The sequence below is a fragment of the Zingiber officinale genome, chromosome 5B (genome assembly GCF_018446385.1).
Source record: "Zingiber officinale cultivar Zhangliang chromosome 5B, Zo_v1.1, whole genome shotgun sequence".
Taxonomy (NCBI): Eukaryota; Viridiplantae; Streptophyta; class Magnoliopsida; order Zingiberales; family Zingiberaceae; genus Zingiber; species Zingiber officinale.
Genome location: NC_055995.1, coordinates 75,723,040 through 75,746,366, shown reverse-complemented (window position 1 = coordinate 75,746,366; position 23,327 = coordinate 75,723,040). Strand labels below are relative to the sequence as shown.

General features: G+C 39.0%; 4 protein-coding genes across 5 annotated transcripts; all 4 read left to right on the top strand.

Moving 5' to 3' along the window:
- The first annotated feature begins 2,144 nt into the window (after positions 1–2,144).
- On the top strand, positions 2,145–4,054 carry LOC121986744 (pectinesterase-like). Its single transcript, XM_042540686.1, has 3 exons — positions 2,145–3,043; positions 3,117–3,277; positions 3,357–4,054. The coding sequence occupies exons 1-3, from the start codon at positions 2,145–2,147 to the stop codon at positions 4,052–4,054; spliced, it is 1,758 nt and encodes a 585-aa protein (XP_042396620.1).
- A 338-nt stretch (positions 4,055–4,392) lies between these two features.
- LOC121987498 (DNA repair protein RAD51 homolog 1) lies at positions 4,393–8,142 on the top strand. Its single transcript, XM_042541261.1, has 9 exons — positions 4,393–4,545; positions 5,848–5,992; positions 6,108–6,218; positions 6,294–6,385; positions 6,684–6,778; positions 6,857–6,970; positions 7,392–7,521; positions 7,615–7,736; positions 7,834–8,142. The coding sequence occupies exons 1-9, from the start codon at positions 4,450–4,452 to the stop codon at positions 7,955–7,957; spliced, it is 1,029 nt and encodes a 342-aa protein (XP_042397195.1). The 5' UTR covers positions 4,393–4,449; the 3' UTR covers positions 7,958–8,142.
- Positions 8,143–18,796: 10,654 nt separating this feature from the next.
- Positions 18,797–21,511, top strand: LOC121984566 (cation/calcium exchanger 4-like). Of its 2 annotated transcripts, none has more exons than XM_042537559.1 (2): positions 18,797–19,076; positions 19,187–21,511. In XM_042537559.1, the coding sequence occupies exon 2, from the start codon at positions 19,231–19,233 to the stop codon at positions 21,151–21,153; it is 1,923 nt and encodes a 640-aa protein (XP_042393493.1). In that variant the 5' UTR covers positions 18,797–19,076; positions 19,187–19,230; the 3' UTR covers positions 21,154–21,511. The 2 variants fall into 2 exon arrangements, with proteins under 2 accessions (XP_042393493.1, XP_042393492.1); XM_042537558.1 differs by having other exon boundaries at positions 18,798–19,076; positions 19,151–21,511.
- A 545-nt stretch (positions 21,512–22,056) lies between these two features.
- LOC121984567 (60S ribosomal protein L27a-3-like) lies at positions 22,057–22,791 on the top strand. Its single transcript, XM_042537560.1, has one exon. It carries the CDS (start codon positions 22,190–22,192, stop codon positions 22,637–22,639), a length of 450 nt encoding a protein of 149 aa, XP_042393494.1. The 5' UTR covers positions 22,057–22,189; the 3' UTR covers positions 22,640–22,791.
- Positions 22,792–23,327: the final 536 nt, after the last annotated feature.

Genomic DNA, 23,327 nt, shown 5'->3' with positions numbered 1-23,327 from the left:
GAGCACGCTCACCCGATCGGGATAATGAAGACCCGATCCGACATCATAACAGCTCGGCGAGGTGCTGAGCTTCCGACGCTCAAAAAGACTATTGGGTATCTGCAAGGGCACGCCGAGCGGCTTCCCCGCTCGGCCTTATATAGAGATATAAGAACGAAGCGGATTTACGACCGAGCTACATAGAAACAGAAGGGCGGCCGAGCGACTTTCCCGCTCGTCCAGATAATGGCTCATGGATCAGGACAGTGGAAGCACCGGTCGAAATGCCTTCCCGCTCGGCCAGATAACACACTCATCCGAGCAGAAAGTAAGAATCCGAGCCGAGCGGCTATCCCGACCAGCCTAGTAAAAGACATTGCTAGCTGGATATTATCTTTTTGGGAGCATGTGCCACTGACATGCGGCATGGTCGGCGGCTGGTTCAGACAAAAGATCGTACGACAGAAGCATCCACTGTCACTTCAGATATATGCTCGGCTCATTAAGGTGATGTGTCAGGGACACTTTACTGATACATCTTTTTAAGGAAAGCTTCGAGAAGCGTGCACGCGCACTATAGGATCCCTATATATAGGGGGTCGTCCAAGCTTTAGCGGAGGTATGCGATAATATATTGTTGCTGCTACTGTTCGTTACTTTGTTTTGCCTCCACACACCGCCGATGACTGACTTGAGCATTGGAGGGCCATCGTCGGGGAGCCCTTCCCTGGCTCGGCATTGACGCAGTTGTGGTTGCAGGGTCGCGAGGAGTCAACAAACGGTCAATTGGAGTGCCACATCCCCAGCCTCCGTCACCTCGACTATCGGACAGGATCACTACTTTTTGGTATTCTTCTTCGAATCAGCAGGTTTAGAAGATTGCTTCCGGTATTCATATACGAATCAATGGATTCAATAGTTGATTTCGGAATTTGTGCATGAATCAATAAAATTGATAGTTATCGCCGCATTAGTTTGATATCAAAGTCAATTCGTTCTTGTGGAGTCATGCTGCCAAGACCCAAGAAGACAACAACGCGTTGACAACATCAACAACGTGTACGAGTGTGACATGGAACATTAGATGAACAAATGGAATAGATGGACGCAATCATTGAGTGGATGGAACGGGTGGACTGTGGAAGGGATAGCTACAATGTTTGAAAACCAAAATAGAAGAAACTCAGATCCAACTCTCTCATTGGGCAAACTTGGATCTAGAAACAAACAACGGAGAGGAGGAGGATATTTCTAAAGAGGAGGTTCCCCATAAGTGACGCAAAGCAATAGTAGAGGACGATCGCAGGCGTCGAGAGACGAGGATGAGAATGAAAATCCTTGAGTGAGCATAACTCATTGTCAAAATTAGTAGTACACAAATCCAGCACTATTCTAAAATTTGTGGCTCAACTCATTGTCAAAATTAGTGAGCTTTTTCACAAAGAGCTACCAAACAAAGTGTCTCCTTTGTATGATATTCAACATCATATTGATTTGGAGTCAAGAACGATACTACCAAAATATTACATGATGAGCCTGTATGAGTATGAGGAGACGAGGTGACATGTTGAGGAATTGTTAGTTAAGGGACACATCAGAGAGAACATGAGTTCTTGTATTGAACGTACTCTTTTAATACCAAAGAATGATATGTGTATGGATAATAAAATCATCAATAAAATTATTGTCAGATATTATTTTTCCTTTTCTTGATTAGATGATTTGCTTCATCATAAGTGAATTAACGACTTTGATAATCAATTTTAGAATTTATATATGAATTGATAGTCATCCGCGGTATCTTATTTTAAGTTTAAAAATTGATTGATCAACTCCGAATCATTTAAAATTATTATTTTTATTTTTTTGTATGATTTTTATATATATATAAAATGTAAAAGTCAATTGCGAAACTTATAAATAATATTTTAAAGGATTCGCAGGATGTTAAGGTCAACGGCGTCGTTTGGGTCAGATTTCAACGGTAATAACGACCGCCACCCGTTGTTCCGCCATGGACGTTGCTCGTCCACCAGTAAAATTGAACGAGGAGAATTGAATAAGAAGCAGCTCGATCCATTTCCAGATGTTCGTATTTACCTTTCTCCGTCTCTCTCTCTCTCTCTCTCTCTCTCTCTCTCGGCGGAGGGGAAGAGGAATAAACGATGGCGAATCATTTTGACAAGCAAATGTCGGAGGGCCGGAAGGCAGACCGGAGGAAGCTGGTGTTGCTAGGCACCTCTGCCTGTTTTCTTCTCCTACTCGTGGTGGGCGCGGTCGTCGGCAGCGCCTACCAGGATGACCACGGCGGCGACGGCGACGGCTCCAACCTGAGTACCCATGCGATGCGCGCGTCGTCCAAGTCGGTGACGGCGCTATGCTCCTCAACGGACTACCCGCAGACGTGCGAGACGAGCCTGTCGAAGGCGGTGCCGTCGGACACGGAAGACCCGAAGGTGCTGCTGAAGGCGGCGGTGTCTGTGGTGCTCGACGGGGTGAGCAGGGGGTTCGAGCATTCGAGGCTGCTCCAGAGCAACGACAGCCGCGTGCGCGGCGCCGTGCAGGACTGCCAGGAGATGTACGAGGACGCCAAGGGCGACATCAACGCCACGCTCCGGAGTATCATCGACCACGGCGTCGACAAGCTGCCGGCCCGCTCCCACGACATGCGCACCTGGCTCAGCGCCGTCGTCACCTACCAACAGACCTGCATCGACGGCTTCCCCGAGGGGGAGCTCAAGGAAAAGATGAAAGACGCGATGAAGAGCGCCAGGGAACTCACCAGCAATGCCCTCGCCATCATCGGCCAGGCCTCCAGCTTCCTCTCCCTCATCAACCTCCCGTCCCGCCGCCGCCGCCTCCTCCTCGCCGACCACCACAATCGACGACCCCTGGCCACCAACAATGGCTATCCTTCCTGGTTTAGCGAAGACGGCCGTCGGATGCTCAAGGAGCGCATAAACCTCAAGCCCACGCCGAACGTCACGGTGGCCAAGGACGGCAGCGGTGACTTCACCAACATCTCCGAGGCCCTCGCTAAGATGCCGGCGAAATACCAGGGAAGGTAATTCCCACGCAGAGCATATATTTAGGAGATCAGATGCCAAAATTGATGATAAGTTGATGGTTAATTTTAGGTATGTGATCTACATTAAAGCTGGAGTGTACGAAGAACAAGTGATTGTGACGAAGAAGATGGTGGATGTCACTATGTACGGCGACGGATCGAAGAAGACGATCGTCACCGGCAGCAAGAACTTTATCGACGGCACAAGGACTTTTCTGACCCCTACATTCTGTAATCGATTACTTTGATCAGGACGTTTTCTTTCGTTTCTCAATTTTTGAATAATTACGATGGATTTGGATTGATTCAGTGGCGGCCGGCGATAGATTCATGGCGATGGACATGTCGTTCCGCAACACGGCGGGGCCGGAGAAGCACCAGGCGGTTGCGCTGCGTGTGGCGTCGGACATGTCGGTGTTCCTCAACTGCCGGATGGAGGGGTACCAGGACACTCTGTACGCGCACGCGCACCGCCAGTTCTACCGTGGCTGCGTCATCTCCGGCACCATCGACTTCATCTTCGGCGACGCCGCTGCCGTGTTCCAGAACTGCCTCCTCGTCGTCCGCCGCCCGCTGCCCAACCAGCAGAACATCGTGACGGCGCAGGGCCGCGCCGACCGCCGCGAGACCACCGGCTTCGTCCTCCAGCGCTGCCGCTTCCGCGCCGACAACGACCTCGCCGACGCCTCCCAGCCGGCAATCCGCAGCTACCTCGGCCGACCGTGGAAGGAGTTCTCGAGGACGGTGATCATGGAGTCGCAGATCGACGACTTCGTCAACAAGGACGGGTACATGCCGTGGGAGGGCAACTTCGGGCTGAGCACGCTCTACTACGCCGAGTACAACAACAAGGGGCCGGGCGCCGCCACCGCCGACCGCGTGAAGTGGCCGGGCGTCCACTTCATCAACAGGGAGGAAGCAGTCAGGTACACCGTGGAGAGCTTCTTGGAAGGGTCGAACTGGATCCCGGCGACCGGAGCTCCAGTTCGCTTGGGATTGAACTCTTAATCGAACAATATGTACATGGATCGACGTCGACGGAGATGGAGAGGGAACAAATAGGTGTTTACTTCGATTGATTGATTGATCGGTTGATTAATTTCTGAGTGAGGAGAATGAAACTAGTGCGCCATTGTTGCATAACACCGAAGCATCTTCTAATCTTCAATGGGTATAACTGTCATTTCAATGTTTAATATCACGTGTTTAGCGTGTGAGTGTCACTCGATCGTGTGAAATATAGTAGTAGAACTTTTGGGGGGTGTTTACGTAAAATCTGGAATATATTGGGAGCCAATGGAACTTTCGCAGCCAAGCAGTAATATTTCTCGGCGGGAGATCTTTTCATTTTTTTAGAATTCCCTTCATTGTTCCCACTGCCCTAGCTCAGCGGAGGGGGCGGCATGGCGGCGGCAGCGCAGAAGCAGCAGAGGGTGGCGGAGGAGCAGGAAAAGGAAGATGAGATGCAACATGGTCCTTTTCCCATAGAGCATCTTCAGGTGCGCTGTTGCTTGAACCTTCATTTTTGTTTTCTCTTTTTTTGAGGTTCGAAACCCTAATTCCTCGTTTCGTCCTTTTTTTTTTAAAAAAAAATTAATTTCAAAATCGTCTTGGAGGTTGGTAGGGTTAGAAATTGGAAGAGCCATATGGGAAGGGATTGGTCTTCCACCGCAATCTTGATAGTTTTGTTTCCTCGAGGAAAGAAGCAAATCTCGCGTTGATTGTGTTTCTTTTGTTGTTGTTTGTTTTGTGGGTTCTGCAAGTTTTCACCTTTATCATCTGTACATCGATTCTTCTTTGATTTACAGCATCAAGATTTACTGAACTGCAATTGTACCCTCCAGTTTCTGCATTCTTGATGTTTGAGTATCTTTATTTGGATCTTTCGTCTGATCTGAACTGATAGATATTTCTTATCGATAGTAACAAGCCCGACATTTTCACAACATTTTCAGTAACTGGAAATTCTTGAAAATCTTGAAATGCCGTATTCTCTGATGATGTTTGGTTCCAGGATTATCTTTTTAAAGTTTTCTACTAAATACATACTTGAGATTTAGGAGTGCAAAATATGAAAAATATGCACATTTAAGTCCAAACCCACAATTCGAAGGTTTCCAAAAAATCACACAATTTGTCAATGGTCTTAAAATTTGTGTTTTACTCCATGTAGCTATCCTTCTCTTCCAAGCAAAAATATGTGGGGTCTCATGGAGCTTTTCCAGTCAGTTTCTGTGTCTGCACTAAAAAATTGCATGGGCATAGGGAAACCATTCAGTGTGGTGATTTTTGCCCTAAATAACTCAAATAAGGTTGTGGTCACATAGTAGATAACTAATTTGATGATTTTAGGGTAAGGGGAGTATAAGATTTGTCAGATTTGACCAACTTAGTCAATAGTGTTGGGGGCTTCGGGTTTGATATATATTGTTGGTTGTTGGTCAGCTCAAATTGATCCTCCTCAATACTCATAGTAGTGCTTCTTAAGTTAACATCTTCAGGAGTGTGACAGTTGGGGCAAAATTGAAATTTTAATGCTTTAAATTTGTTCTATTGCAAAGATTTCTTGCTTTTTGTTGACTATGATGGTTAGAAGAATCACAATTATTGTAAACAAGCTAGCTACCCCCGAGTTATAAGTACCTAAGCTTGTAGAAGTAATCAGTTTGCATAAATGCTGCATGTTTTCCTTCTGTATCAAATGGAAGCTTGATTTGTATTTCCATAGTCATTTCAAGAAGATGGATCTGTTATTTCCAACAATTTCAGTTAATATCTCCGTGAGTTCTTTTATTATGAAGGCATCTGGGATTGCTGCCGTAGATGTCAAGAAGTTAAAAGATGCTGGACTTTGTACTGTGGAATCTGTTGCATATACTCCAAGGAAAGATCTGCTGCAAATCAAAGGGATTAGTGATGCAAAAGTTGACAAAATAATTGAAGCAGGTAATTCTGAACTATACTTGAGCAATTTAGAAATCCATTTGTCTGTTGCCTGATAATTTATATATTATATGAACTTTCTGAGCATTATAATATTGAATATTCAAATTGTCTACAGCTTCTAAGTTGGTACCTCTAGGATTTACTAGTGCAAGTCAACTTCATGCTCAACGTCTTGAAATAATTCAGATCACATCTGGGTCAAGGGAACTTGATAAGATCTTGGAAGGTAAATTCTTAGGATTTTGTTTTCAGCAGATAGCCATTGCATGTTTGCTCATTTATCTTGACTTTCTGAATATAGGAGGAATTGAAACTGGATCTATTACTGAATTATATGGGGAGTTTCGTTCTGGTAAAACGCAATTGTGCCACACTCTCTGTGTCACCTGTCAGGTATGTTTCAGTATCATATTGTGTTTTGGTTCATTGAAAAACTTTCAGTTGCCATTTCATAAGTTTTAACCATCAACCATGCAGTGTCTAAATTTTGCATGGTTTTTTGAATGGTGACACATTAGAAATTAGCCTTACATGTATATATAGCTTTTATGTCGGTCATTATTGATTTTTATTGGTTTATAAAATTCCCTTGAACTTGCTTTTATTGGTTTTGTCATTAGTAATATTTTGGTCTATCCTAGTTCTGTTGCAAATTCAATTTATCAAAACAACAAACTGTATTTGCTTTCAGCTTCCATTAGATCAAGGTGGTGGTGAAGGAAAGGCATTATATATTGATGCTGAGGGCACATTTAGGCCTCAAAGACTACTTCAGATTGCAGATAGGTTTGCAACAACATAATGGCATATAAGATATTTTACTGATTGATCTCTACACATAGCTTCATTGACTAAACTTGACAGATTTGGATTGAACGGTGCTGATGTTTTAGAAAATGTAGCTTATGCTAGAGCATACAATACTGATCATCAGTCAAGGTTATTGCTGGAAGCAGCTTCAATGATGGTGGAAGCAAGGTATGTTTTTTAATACTTGATCTCCTCATTTGATTTTGTCATTCTATGGCTGGATGACACTGAGCAGTAGTTTATATGACTAATAACTTGAAAGACATATTTAACCAGCTTGTATATAAAGTCTGGAATGCCTAAGTGATTATAGTATTCAGATTCATGTCTATATCAAATTACTAAGCAATTATGTGTTTGCTTACTGCTGCTATTAATGATATGTGTTTGGCTTTTCTTGCAAGTGGGATAGCAACTTCCCACACTGAGGAAAGTAGCTTTTGTTTAAGTTTTTTGTAATGTTTGCCTACCTCAAAGTTGCATGTGTGTAACTGAGGATCTCTTCTGCAATCAAATGTTTCATCTTTCCTTCAACTTTCTCATGGAAAAACTTTTCAGATATAACTCATTGGACTCTATTCTGATCCAGGTTTGCTCTTATGATAGTGGACAGTGCGACAGCCCTTTACAGAACAGATTTTTCTGGAAGAGGTGAACTGTCAGCCAGGCAAATGCATCTCGCAAAGTTCCTAAGGAGCCTTCAGAAATTGGCCGATGAAGTAATTATCGTTCTATCTTTAATCATTTCGAGCAAATGCAATTTTAGTTGTTCCCCTTTGTCAATGCATTCTGAAAGTCACTGGTTTTCATAGTTTGGGGTGGCTGTGGTCATTACTAATCAAGTCGTTGCACAAGTCGATGGATCTGCAATTTTTGCCGGTCCACAAATCAAGCCTATTGGCGGAAACATCATGGCGCATGCCACCACAACAAGGTCCTTTCAAGTTTTAAAATTTAAGCCTGGTCTACTCATGTTCTGTATTTCAAATTTAAATTATGTTGTTTTTTCTTCTTTCTTGGTTTTCTGTCAGGCTTGCCTTGCGCAAGGGAAGGGCAGAAGAACGCATTTGTAAAGTGATAAGCTCTCCATGCTTAGCTGAAGCAGAAGCAAGGTTCCAGATATCTGCAGAAGGTGTCGCCGATGTAAAAGATTGATCGGCACATTTGTTGTCATCCATGTTTTCTAGTCCCTTTTGTAAATGTAAAAACATGTGGGATCATTCTGTAACATGGTATTCTGAGAAAGTTCATGGAGAAATCAGTAATGCTAATTTGTGTATTCGGACCTTTATTCATATTTTGAAATTTATGTTTAATTAAAATACAGTTTACATTTTCTACACAATATATATTAGAGATATCCTGTATATTCTTATCTTACAATATATATTAGAGATATCCTGTATATTCTTATCTTGCATATTTTTGGATGACTGTCTGAATGTTTGAATATCCGCTCAGGTGCTCTTGTTTATTTTTGAGAATTAGGGTGTTTGGGCGGACATGTCGAATGTCCGGATTTGTGATGGTTGTCCAGAAGTATGTAGAGAAAGGGTGTGTCAGGTAAAATATATATATAGAGAGAGAGAGCAGTTCCGTTGCGGACTTGCTCGTGCGGATTGCTGCGGATCTGCCTTCGTGGCAAGTCCGCGTCAATCTTATTTTTTCCTGCTAAGTTTTTATTAATTTTTTTATATGAGTTCCAAACCCTAATTTCTGCAACGGACTCCTCCTTCGTTGCGATGCACCCGCCGTCTTTCGCTGCTTCCTCCTTCGTCGCCGCTTCCTCCTTCGTCGCGACGCACCTGCCGAAGAGGAAGCTAGGGTTTTTCCGCACGAAGAACTCTTCTCTCGCCGCTTCCTCCTTTGTCGCGATGCACCCTAAGCAAGACTGGTAACGCGATCCGATCGCTCGATCTTTTGTCCATTACGATCTTTTGGTTTCTTTCCTGCATTCTCATTTCTTCTTTCGCTGTTCCTAATTTATGAAACTTGCTTAATACATTTTGTATAGACTTGATTAACTTCTGATTAAACCTCATTTCTTCTTTCACTTTTCCTAATTTCCAGCATTCTCATTTCTTAGTTTACTTCAAAATTTTAATTACCTATGGTATCTAATTTTGAAAACATGGGAATAAAGGTGACAATTGTTTGTATTGGACACCTTTATTGTAAGTTCATTTTATTAGATCTATCTTATTAACTGTACTTGAGTTGACATTTCAATTGTAATATTTTAGTGCTTTTACATTTGAGGCATGAATAATATTTCTCCAGTAGGCTAGTGAAGTACAGATATTTATGGTCTCTTGACTTCTAATTTCTTTAGTATATATTCGTTTCTATTCTTTTTCCAGATATAGAACTTAGTGATGCAAAGATGTACATCCATAGAGAATGTAGGAGTTGATTGATAGGGTTCTAATGTGTAACACTCGCAACTTAGAAAAAAAACAGAGGATGTATTAGGCAAAACACTGATTGGGGTACTAGAATTATTGAGAAATGGCTTAAACAACAGTGATTTGTTGTTATTCCTACTGCAATATTCATGTGTGACACATGTGGCCATGGTTGTATTTACATGATCTTAAAAAGTCAAGCAATAATCTTATCATGCACTATAATTTCTCTGTTGATAAAATCATTTAGTTACTGTATTATTTCTCTGTTGGTGCTTAATCTTTTGATCAAAGTTGATCATAGTCATGTGTATTTGTTTACTTGGCTTCTATGCAAACCCATATCTTGTAACTTCATGTAATGCTTCAAATTTCAAAGCCACTGTTGAATCTGTTGATTGTAGTCCTGAATGAGCTTAAAATTGAGGTGGGTATGAATTGAGGAAATTTAGGTATTTTAATGCAAATTGTGGCTACTTTTAATGCAAATTGGTTAAATTTTTCATAAAATTGTGTGATTTCCCCATTGCTTAAGAAATTGCTATTGTTTAGCTTAATTTTCTCAAATTTTACTTTTTAGGTTGCACTAGAATGACATTATCAAGTAACAGCAGCATCAACCATACCAAATATGAAACTGTGCGATGCAGGGACTGCGGACTAAGAGCGTTGGTGCTAGTCTCTAGATCGATCAAGAACCCAGGAAGACTATATTATGGATGTAAGCATCATGGATGGTTAAAGTAGGTAAGGGCTGATACTAGATTAAATGAAGACACTAATGATATACATTTTAGGATGTTACCAAGAGTTGAGTCAAGGGTGGTAAGTGAACACATTGCTTATCCAGGACATAATATGGGAAATTGGAATATACCGCTTATGGTCTAGATATTAGTGATAGTGAACTTAATTCTTTTGGCTATATACTTGTTTTGTTTGTTGGTTGGCCTAGTTAAGTAATACTAGTGTTGTAATGTGATAAAGAAATGTAATTATGGATAATGTCGACATTTGTCTTTTTTTAATTATGGATGGATATTAGTTTTGTGTTATGCTTAACTTGATGAGCTTAAGTTGACTATTTTTCAAGTCTCAACTGTACTATTTTGTAAATGCTTCATGCAAATCTCACGATAATTGTTGAAATTCTTTGGCCAATTCTTCCCTTGTATGTCTATTGTTCTTTGGATCAACCTCTTGTCCGTGCCAAAATTTACTTTTCTTAAGTTATTCTTTTGTAATTTCTTTATCCGTCATCCAATGTTCTAGAAAGCAGTATATGCACTATGTATTTTAAACAAGAGACCACATTCCACATCGCATGTGTGTTATTTTGCCCCTTTAGGAGGTTATTGTCTATGCGTTAGGAGAGCAATCTTCCAGTGGAAAGGAAAAAACTAGTTCAGTTCATTTGTCAATCTAGAACATAATAAGCATTTGTAATGATTTTTCTCCTCTAAAGTCTTGAGATTGCAAAATATTAAACTTAGTTTTGACATTGTAACACAGAACTTCTAAGTTGTTAATTTAAACATTTATTTTATGAGCATAAACACTTTAGATTTTAATTACACATGTTATCAGTAAGCATGACATTCTATATTTTGTTTAATGTGTTTTATATTGTATTATGTTTAGATAGTTTTTATATGGATTTATGTATGATTGGATGAATTTGTTAATATACATTGATTAATATATTTCAGTCTTTTTTGTCAATATAAATATAGAATTTTGTTGCCAACCACTTCAAATAATTCATATATGCCCTTCACACATCACATTATTCACTATGCAGCGATTGTCTTACACCTTGAAATCCCTTGGATATTAAAATGTACAACTGATATTGAACTACCCTGCCTATTTTTTCTGTGCATCCCTTTCGCAAATACATGCCAATTGCACTCGTCTATTTAGCAGACAATCTATGGTGCTTATTCACAGAGAGGACTAGAGCAGTTTGCTTAAAGTTTCAAATAGGTAGAAGAATGACATCCAATTATCTCACTGAGCATAGCAGTGTCTTTCTAAATTCCTCAGGAGATAAAAGGATATCACAAAAAATTGTTGGTTGGCAAAAGCTATGATCGATGTTTTTCGGCCAACCTTGGTTTTGTTGGCAATTTCCCAAGTAATGAAATAGTACATAATATGTAAAGAACAGTGCAACACCAAAACTCCCTAGTTCACTTTCACTAAAAAAAAATACACCAACCATATTTCTAAAGTCTTGATAAAGGTAGAGGTATGAGCCAACTTGAGCCATATTCACAGATAAATAGCCTTGATTTCTCTCAGAGTACAGCACAAGAAGTTCCATTAGGGTTCAACCCTTCACACAACAATGTGCTACCATAACAAGTATGGATAGTAGACACCACACAACATAAACTGATAAGAGATATACTTCCAAGCAATAACAGGTCCGCAGCAGTAGTCCCTATTGTAGGCATGGATTAAGGTGGTTAAAGAAGCCAAAGCCGATCACACTCACTGCTCCCAGCCTGGATTTAGCTATCAACTAATCCTTCACTGAGAGACATTATCTTCAGTTGATTAATGCCAGCAACAGAAAGGTTTTCCACCCCAGACAAGGCAGCCACAATCTTCTGAAAGAGAGCATGAAAAAGTAAGCATTCTAAAACAGTATGCATTAGAAGTATGCATTCTATACCAGATTCTTTAGAAGTATGCATTAAATACAAAAAAATACACTAAACCAATCAAACATATAAATAAAGGAAATAGATGAATACTAACCATAGAAAATTACATCCTAGCGCATGTCACTATAACCTGTAACAATAAAGATAATTTATTAATCTCATTTTCTCAATAAACAATAAACCACTATAATTTAACTAATTAAAACTTTGTTAATACCCGCTATAGATTCCAAATCAAGTTCATATGTGTCGTCAAGATTGATATGATTATCATCTTCAATTGATCTGATAATTTACACATTATCAAATACAAAATATAATAAAAATAAATTTATTTGCATGAACAAATATAATAAAAATAAAAAAATGAATCAGCACAAACCCTTGTTACAAATTGGGACAGTTACGCTTATCATGTGATACTCCTCGCTGTCCGCATCCATGACAAAACCTAGAATTTGATGTAGATTTCTCCTTTGATGATTTTAATCTCTTCCCACATCCCTTAGTTCTTATTACAGAAGGATCAATAATACCAAGACTCTCATCAATGGATTTTTTTCTTTGACTTCTATCACTGCATGTTGTACTAATGGACATCTCTTGAATTTTATTGTAGATACAATCGAATTGTTCATCCAAGAAGGTTGTCCTTTCATTACTCAAAGATGAATCATCAACTAACACGGAAGCTTTATAGGATAACCTCGAATGCCTCGACATCAAATACCTTTCTGAATCTGGATCATCAATGACATTTTGCTCCCCTAAAGCATATATTGCTCCAACTTTTATATTTTGTGTCCATCGTTTAAGTATATACATATTAGGCAGATGAAACACTTGGTTGATACGAAAAAAAAGCTAACATATATCTACATGAAATGCCCTCAAACTCAAATTTTGTGCAGCTACACGATATGTAATCTCTTTGTTTGTCATGCGTGAGGACTCTTGATTTTGAGGAAGAAGAACTTTGAAATTTCATCACGTGGTAAACCGTTGAGTTAACTCCTGTAAATGTTTGTTGCACATAATAACTATGACTCTCGGTCATTTCACTTTAGAACTCCAGCCATTTCTTTTTTGTGTACAGCTTAACCATTTGAGTTTCCATTGGCCAGATTGTATTAACCCTGGGTTGCTCATTCATATCAATATGGTCCGTAACTAACTCACTGTGTCTTTGATGTCTCAATGCTCTATTAAAACGTGTAATAAAATCTATTAATGAGTTCTTATTTGAGACATATTTCTTGAAAAATGCATGTGAGCCTTCAGATCTTTGGCTACTTGACATTCCTGTAGAAAATACATGACTAAAATATGTTGGCACCCATCTGTGTCTCAATTCATACATCAAGGACAACCAATCATTTTTCTCTAAGTTAGCATCCTTGATAGTCTCTTTCCATGACTTCTCAAAATCATCAGGTGTTGTAGAATTTACAATGACGTTCTTTATGCTGTGATAGTGGTTTCGAAAAGTCAAAATGTCTAATTTATCTGGAAATTTATTCAATATATGCCACAAACAATATCGATGCACCGTTTGAGGGAAAACTTATGCAATTGATTTTGTCATAGCAGGATCCTGATCAGTGATGATAATGTTTGGTGCACCTTTAGGCATATCTTCTGAAAACTTTGTAAGCAACCAAACAAAAGACTCAGTTTTCTCATCACTAAGAAACCCACAACCAAAAAGAATTGTCTGATGATGATGATTAACCCCTACAAATGGTGCCAAAATCAAGCCATATTTGTTGGTGTTATATGTCGTATCAAATACAACTACATCACCAAATACATTATATGCCCTCCTTGATATATGATCAGCCCAAAAACACCTACTAAATCTGTTATTTGAATCTGTCTCATAATCAAAAAAAAAAAGTTGAATTTTTCTCTTGCTCAGATGTAAAAAACTCTATCAGTGATTCGGCATCAATACCATTTTGTTCATCTCTTAGATTTTTCTTCAAATTTCTAATATCTCTTTCTGTGCAACCGACTCCCTCAGACCCTCCATACTCTATCTCCAATATTCGCATTTGTTGACAAGTTGGTACATTGGCCTCTGAAAATTGTTTTATCAATGTTTTCTTTGCTATTGAAACATTACGATGTGAGCGTAGCAAATGCACCTTTGATGGAGTCGAGAGTGGATGATTATGGGTTTCTATGAAGTTACTAACAACCCAATTAGGTTCAGTCTGTTTCTTTGCAAATGCAATGTTCGACTTACAACCCGTTCTAACTGCGCCACGTGCTCTTTCCCTTGATACATGATCAACTTTTGCATGTTTATTCCACCGCATTAAATCTGTATGACCCTCTTTAAAACAAACAATTTGTTTCCACGTCACTTCATTTGTTATCTTATTTTTCTTGCTTGTGTTTATCCTTGAACTAAATCCAACTTCTCGTGCATATTGGTTATAGAACGAATATGCCTCCTCTAGTGATGAGAATTCCATTCCAATTTTTGGCTTTCTATCATCTGCAACTTGGGGATGAATTCTTGATTATCAACTATATTTTCTTCCATTTATGAGAGTCCTCGCATTATATTTGACAATAGATAAGAAGATAAATAAATAAAGCCAACTGGAGATATCTAAAGAAACGAATATCTGTACTTCACTAGCCAACTGGAGATATATTATGCATGCCTCAAATGTAAAAGCACTAAAATATTACAATTGAAATGTCAACTCAGGTACAGTTAATAAGATAGATCTAATAAAATGAACTTACAATAAAGGTGCCCGATACAGACAATTGTCACCTTTATTCCCATGTTTTCAAAATTAGATACCATAGGTAATTAAATTTTTGAAGTGAACGAAGAAATGATAATGCTGGAAATTAGGAAAAGTGAAAGAAGAAATGAGGTTTAATCAGAAGTTAATCAAGTCTATACAAAATGTATTAAGCAGTTTCAGAAATTAGGAACAGTGAAAGAAGAAATGAGAATGCAGGAAAGAAACCAAAAGATCATAATGGACAAAAGATTGAGCGATCGGATCGCGTTACCAGTCTTGCTTAGGGTGTGTCGCGACGAAGGAGGAAGCGGCGAGAGAAGAGTTCTTCGTGTGAAAAAACCCTAGCTTCCTCTTCGGCAGGTGCGTCGCGACGAAGGAGCGCTTGGCGAGAGTCCGCTCGGCAGGTGCGTCACGACGAAGGGTGTGTCGTGACGAAGGAGGAAGCGGCGAGAGACGGCGGGTGTGTCCCGACGAAGGAGGAGTCTGCTGCGGAAATTAGGGTTGGGAACTCATATAAAAAAAATTAATAAAAACTTAGCTGGAAAAAATAAGATTAACGCGGACCTGCCACGAGGGCAGGTCCGCAGCAATCCGCACGAGCAGGTCCGCAGCGGAACTGCTCTGTTTATATATATATATATATATATATATATATATATATAGAAAAAATAATATTTTATACATTCTTACTTTGCACCTTCTTGGATTATCTTTAGGATGTGTTTAGTTCAAACTATCATGTATAATCTGTTAGTTAAAACCCTAGAGCCAATCATTTGATGATTGTTGTATGAACTCGTTATATCATATTCTTGTATATAAATAAAGGCATTTATTTTGGTTATTATACTTACTTGTATTAGTGCCAAATAACTAAGTATAATAGCGTCCTTGAATAGAAGGTTCTTACTTATATCAATCGATTGGTTGAATCGATAGTGAGATGATATAGGGACCACTACTCTTAATCATTCCTAGTCAAGTATTAACATTCAGGGACAATGTTAATGCGACGAGACTAGCATGTAGGTCAACTCGATGACTTGATCTCACAAGTCATGGATGTGGAGATATCAAGTTGACACATGGGTATGCATTGGAGAATGTATACTGAATGACCCACCATGAGAAATTATCATGGATCGTTATATGAGTGTCATATACTTTCTCATGTGACTATTAGTATGACTACTAGTCCTTGTACTTGAAGTCACCATGGTTCTCTACATAAGGAGTTACGTACTTTGGTTTCGTCAAACGTCACCCGTAACTGGGTGGACTATAAAGGCGATTACTGGGTATGTAACAAATTATGCGGAGGGATGTGAGTGATGTAGATGGGATCTATCCCTCCTATATGACGGGAGTGACATCGATATTCTTGATAGAGTGAGACCACGAAGTGCATGGTCATGCACAAATGAGTCAATATGAGATATTGAGCTCATTTGATTGAGTGAGTCTACTTGGAGTTCAAGATTTAGATTGATTAGAGGATGACATGGTCTATGCCTCACATTGATCAATCTAGATGTCTAGGATAGAAGGACAATGTCATATATTGTGAGGAGTCACAATTAGTAGTCACAAGGTGATGTTGGATCTCAACATTCTTATAACTTGGGTAGTAATGATGTGTTGCTAGATATCGCTCATTACTTATGCTTCTAAATTGGTTTAGGAGCATTGCCAACGTTATAAGAACCTATAGGGTCACACACAAAGGGCAATTAGATGGAGATTAGGTTCATTTGATGAACCTAAAGGATTAGGTTCATGTGATGAACCAAATTGGATTAAGAGTAATCCAAATTGAGCTAATTGAGTTGGACTCAATTTGGTTCATGTGTTAAGTGAGTCTAATTTGGACTTAGACTCATTTAATTAATTTAATTCAATGAATAGAGATTCATTAAATTAAAATTGACTTGAACCAATGATTAGATTAGATCAACCAAGGGAGAGAAGTAGTCAAGTTTGACTTGACTTGAGAGGAAGATGAAGGGTCAAGTTTGACTTGACCATTTGCCACCTCATTGGTGAGTTGACATTAAGTGGACTAATGATGATGTGCCACATCATCAAGACCACTTCATGGTGTGCCACCTCATGAGGGAGATCAAGAGTTTTTAACTCTTGAAATTCCATGGAGTATATAACTCTCCACTTGAAGGTGGCTGGCCACTTTTGGTGGAGTTACAAGTGAGAATTGATTCTCATTCATTCCTTCTTCTTCCTCAAGCTCTCAACCTCTCTCTCTCTCCTCATCTTTGCCGAGACCATCAAGGGTGCTAGCGCATCCTAGTGGTTTCTCTCCATCTCTTGCTTGTGTGGATACACATAGAGGAGTATCTACCTTGATATTCTTGAGATCCGACGAACTTTGGACGAGCGGGATTAAGCGAAGGGCTTCGCATCAAGGGTAAAGATCTTATCTTGTAGATCTAGGCTTAGAAACTCGTACGTGAATGTTTTTCGAAATTTTATTCTTCGCACGAATCCGGTGACTGGGGTTTCGGGGTTTCCGCAACGCAAAAAGCGATTTTTGCGGCCCGAAAAACCCAACATAATCTTAGTTATGTGATTACCAAATAATTACATAATCAAAATTATGAAGAATAAAATATAACCAAATATTGTGGTTCAACTAGGTAATGCAACAAAAACTTATTTATTTAAATGTTTTAATGAATAACCTAATTTAATATTTTACTATATTATCCTTAGTTACCAAACCAACCATATATATTATTATTATTATTATTATTATTTAAACTCTACGTTTTTTTATTTTCTCTTTTTCACGTTTTTCTTTATTTTTATGGGTATTTTTAAAAGTTTTTTTTTTTTAATTTTTTTTTTATGTTTTTACGTTTTTTTTTTTTAATATTTTTTTCCTATTTTTTTTATATATATTTAAAATTTTTTGTTTTTAATTATTTTTTCCTTTTTTTTTAAATTTTTAATTTTTTTACATTTTTTAATTTTTTTATGTTTTTTCCCTTTTTTATTATTTTTTAAATTTTTTTATGTATTTTCTATTTTTAAATTTTTTAATGCTTTTTTACATTTTTTTTTAATTTTTGTAAAGTTTTTTATTTTATTTTTTTTAATTTTTAATTTTTTTTCTTTATATTTTATTTTTTATCACATTTTTCTCTTATTCAAGGATATTTTAGATAAAAAAATTTCATTAACCTCGGAATCAAGAAAAACCTCAGTTTTTCGAGGTTTTTCGATTTCGGGTTGCATGCCCCTTTTGCTGATATGTCGGGCATGGAACATTACTCGAGAATCATTGATTACCTAAACCAAATAATATTTCGTTGATAATCTTGGATGGATAATCAAGATCATAAAGGATAACCCCCAATCAAACACACCCTTACAAATATAGGTGCTTGAATGCTTGCCCAGACGCTCCTATTTACTTTTGAGAATCAGAGTGTCTGGGTGAGTATCTAAGTGTTTGAACCTGTGAGGATCGTCCAAGAATATGCAAAGTAAGGGTGTATAAGTTAAAATATTTATATATAGAAATAGGGGGGGTTTGATAAGCTGGGCGATGTGCATGAATACCTTACTATATGGGAGACGTCTATATATATATATATATATTATTTTTATCTTAGGCGACACATATGAACCCTGTCAATATGAGAGGCACCTTTAAAAAATGGAGACGTCTCAGATACAGAAAGGTGTTCATGTACGTTGCACACCCGTCGCATGATAAACCTTTATTTTTTTTCCATTGCATCAACTTCATCAATTTTTCACTTAATCTCTCAAAATAGTTTCAGAAAATTAATTTACCTTCAAATCCATTTTTTTTTCTTTTATATAATAATTGGAAGTTAATTTGACTATAATGTGGTAGTTTTATTAATTTAAAATAAATACTAAAGAAATTTGCTTATAACCGGATTGATTTAGATTTTAACTGTACCTTTTGCCCATAATTATATTAATTTTAGATTAGTTATGGTTTCTCATGAGATCCAGTAAATTTTAAAATATTATTAAAAATTTTCTATGAGAATATTATTTTTTATGAATTTTAATTTAATAAAAACAATGGTAGGCTGGATCTGGCCTGGGTACCGTCCCCACCTCTCCTCGTAACCGTTCTCGTTGCGTATGCCGCAGGGCGAATTGAACGAACGACCGACTTGGCGTCGTGACTCAAGTTGTGACCTTGAGCTTTCCAGACTTCGCAGTTTAGGGTGGCTTCGCTAGAGGATTGGGAAACTTCCTCGAGTCGACGGCCTCGAAGGTGTGCTTCCCGATCCTCAAATCCATCACAAAATCGATCTGTTTTTTGCCTTCAAACCCTAGATCGGGAAAAAAATTCGACCAGTCAAGTTTTCCGTATCTTGAAATTCATCCGAGCACAGTTCGAGCTTTCTACGGCTCTTGGCGACAAAAGGTATTTAATCCGTTTGCTTCCTTGAAACTGGAGATTTGTATTCGATTGTCATCCAATTTGATTCCCCTGGGTAGGTCTTTTTCTGAATGCGCCGTATTTGCAAACCCTAGATTGCTGATGAACGGGTAAAGTGAGGTCAGTGGAATTGGTTGTCATGGATGCTAACCAGGGACGGCGTCCTAGATCTCGAGCGATTTTTAATGCTATTTGCGCTCTGGCGCTGTTCTTCTTTTTGTACAATGGAGAGAATGTCCTCAACCCTTTTCCTCCCCGCAGACCCTTTTATTCCTTCGGTCATACTTCAAAATCCAACCTTTTTCTTCGTCGGAGAATGACGGAGCTCACTAATTCTACAAATGGTTCTTTGCCTGGAGATCATAAGCAAGAGACTTCTGAATTTCTCGCGAATCCCACTGTAGCTTGCACTGGCATAAACCGTCACGAGGGCTTTGCCACCCAATGTGATTTCTTGAAGGCCCATAGACAGTGCTCTTCTGGTGGAATTATCGATTACATTACCTTTTTCTATTGCAACTGTGGGAAATTTCGTATCTTGGGCTATGCTGTTCTTGCAATATGGCTAGCGGCTCTTTTCTACATGTTGGGGAATACAGCAGCAGATTACTTCTGTTGTAGCTTGGAGAAGCTCTCTAGCTTACTAAAGCTTCCACCCACAGTTGCTGGGGTAGCATTGCTTCCACTTGGCAATGGTGCTCCAGATGTATTTGCTAGCATTGCAGCATTTATTGGGACAGATGCTGGTGAGGTTGGCATTAACAGTGTGTTGGGCGGAGCTGTCTTTGTGACTTGTATAGTCGTCGGAACTGTCTCACTAATTGTTGCAGATAAGAATGTTCAGATTGATAGGAAATGCTTTGTCAGGGATATTAGCTTCTTTCTGTTGACATTACTATCATTGTCCTTGATTTTACTTATCGGAAGAGTGACACTCTGGGGAGCAGTTCTCTTTGTTTCTATATATGTGATTTATGCCTTCACCGTTGCAGCAAATGAGTTGCTGTGGAAGCATGCTCGGAGGCTGAAGTTAGACATGGTTACTCCATTGCTCCCTGTTAGAGGAAACATCTTTTCTCATGGCAGCGAAGAGTATGAGTCAATGTATAACTCTCTCCTTGAAGATGATCATGATGACGAGGTACCACAACTGCACAGTTCGTTGCCTCAGTGGATGTGGGCTTCTCATGTGGCTATTTATTCGAATCATGGAAGCAGATCAAATTCCATGGATAACTCCAGGCCTTTATGGGGTTGGAATGAGCAAGAGGCAGAAACTTCTGGTTTTTCATGTTCCAAACTATTTCTATTGATCGAAATGCCTTTGACTATCCCAAGAAGGTTAACCATTCCGATTGTTGAGGAAGAAAGATGGTCAAAACCATATGCTGTAGCAAGTGCTTTCTTAGCGCCCGTCCTTTTGGCGTCTGTTTGGGGTGGTCATGAGAATTCAAAAATTAGCATCATCTCTTATTTTGTAGGTGGGATCTTTGGTGCTGTATTCTCGGTTCTTGCTTTCCTCTACACTAGCTCTGAGTGCCCGCCGCGAAGATACTTGTTTCCTTGGGTTTTAGGAGGGTTTATCATGAGCATAGTGTGGTTTTACATTATCGCTAACGAGCTGGTTGCACTTTTGGTAACCTCAGGTGTGATTTTGGGTATAAACCCGTCCATTCTGGGATTGACAGTATTGGCTTGGGGCAATTCAATGGGCGATCTAATGTCAAATGTTGCTTTGTCTGTAAACGGAGGAGATGGTGTGCAGATTGCTATGTCGGGATGTTATGCAGGACCCATGTTCAACACACTTGCTGGGCTAGGCATGTCGATGTTACTCGGTGCTTGGTCATCTTCGCCCTATATGTTACCGCAAGATGGCACCTTGGTGTACACAATGCTTTTTCTTGTCTCTGGACTCGTCTGGGCTCTCATCATTTTACCGCGAAATGATATGCATCCTAACAGGACCTTGGGCTTCGGCCTGATTGCACTTTACCTTGTATTTCTGACCATTAGAGTGAGCAATGCAATTTGGTTCTTCCCTTTGGCAGGGCTACAATGACCTTTAAGATGGATTTCTATAGCTATACAGAATCACAAACCTTCCTGATGATTTCGCCACACTAAATAATTTGAACTCGTGATCATGCAGAGTAAAAGAGCAGCGGCAAGTGCTACAAGTACTACAGAAATGGCCCATTTGCATACATAGTTTGATGTGCTTATCGCTCTCTACTGTTCACTTGATGTTGAGCATCTGTAGTAGGAATTCATCTTTTCTATTCATTATTATCCCTGAAGTCTCATGTATTAAACAGGAATTAACCATCCCATGATCATGCAGAGTGATGTTATATGTCCAAGTGTATCAAAGTATGACACAAATGCTTCAGCTGTATATATTTTACTTAATTTCTCAATACTTTCATAAGAATGTCTAGATATGTTTCTTTTCTCACTACTACTGTTCACTTAGAGGTTGAACATCTGCTCAGGTAAATTACAGAGACCAGGAATTAACTTTGTCAATTCATACATGCAATTTCTCTTGTTTGTTAATTACTTGTTCTCTTGATCCACCATGAAAAATGTTTGTTCTGAGGTAGATTATGGATGGTAGAATTTACATTATACATCTTCAAAAACAAATTTGAGTTAGAAATACAATATACTCTTGTGTTGATGGGAAGTTCGTGTGCACCGGACTATCCCTCATCTTCCAAACTCTATGAAAGCTTTTTGTTGTTGAAACTTGAAACTTTTGTTTTATAGTTGTTGTCCATGCCAACAAAAGGCACTAAATGTTTTGAAGCCTTATAACTAGACCAAGAGTTTTTTTGTTTTTGTGTTTTTTTAGGCAAACAATTGTTTTGACTCTTTTTTTAGTTTCTCTCAAACATAATAGATATTTATTTTAATTTTAAAATTATAAACATGATTTTTTAGGCATTTGATCCTATTCAACATGATTTTATGCCTTGAATTCGCAATGCTTTCTGACTGGCCCATGAAAGGCCCATCATCATCAGGCACTTCTCATTCGCATGCTATAAAATCCTCATCTCTATCGAAACCCTAGCAGGAGCAGGAGGACGGCCATGACGACCCGCTTGAAGAAGAATCGGAAGAAACGAGGCCACGTGAGCGCTGGCCACGGCCGCATCGGGAAGCACCGGAAGCACCCGGGAGGCCGCGGGAACGCCGGCGGTATGCACCACCACCGCATCCTTTTCGACAAGTACCACCCGGGCTACTTCGGCAAGGTCGGCATGCGTTACTTCCACCGCCTCCGCAACAAGTTCCACTGCCCGATCGTCAACGTCGACACTCTCTGGTCGCTCATCCCTGAAGACTTGAAGGGGTCGACCGCCGGAGCCAAAGATGGCTCCGTTCCGCTGCTAGATGTGACTCAGTATGGCTACTTCAAGGTGCTCGGCAAGGGCTCGCTCCCCCCGTCCCGCCCTATCGTCGTGAAAACCAAGCTCATATCGAAGATCGCGGAGAAGAAGATCAAGGAGGCCGGCGGCTCTGTCGTGCTCACTGCCTGAGTGGTCATTTGATCTTTCGTTTAGGTATTTTACATTCGCACTTCAATTTCATTCTGGAAACCCTAGAACGAAAAACCTTCTACTGGATTTTGATACTGGTTTTTTATTCAACATTTTCGTTACTCGGATTGCAAAATTGAATTTTCTTAGAAGTGTTCTTTCGATTTTAATGGTTACATTGCCTGCAGAGTAAATCCATACCATCTTTAATCGCTGGTAAAATTGTGAACTAATAAGCACTTTCAGACATGTTCAAATCCAAACCTCACCGACCATAATGTGGCCCTAAGGTCCGCAAATCCCAAATCTCAAATATTTATTCAAATTGATTTTTTTTCCACAATGCTTAAAAAAAATTATAAAAAAAAAATCAATTTGTTTTAGAAAATTGTGTGGTCGCCGACGCCGTCCGGGCATTAAAGTGTATATATATGATTTTGTTTTACTCCCATTTTAAATATTAAATTTTTTAATCATTTCAACTTGTTAACACTAGAAAAGATGTTCAGATTTTCTAGTGAAAAATTTTTCAATAAGAGATTTTACGATAAAATAATTTATAAATAAGTTACAAATATTCTATGCTAATTTTGACAGGGTAAACTGATTTTTAGCAATCAGTTTGCTATATTAAAATTTTCACAACTTTGAACATTTTAATAATTTATTTTATGTAATTTTTTTTTTT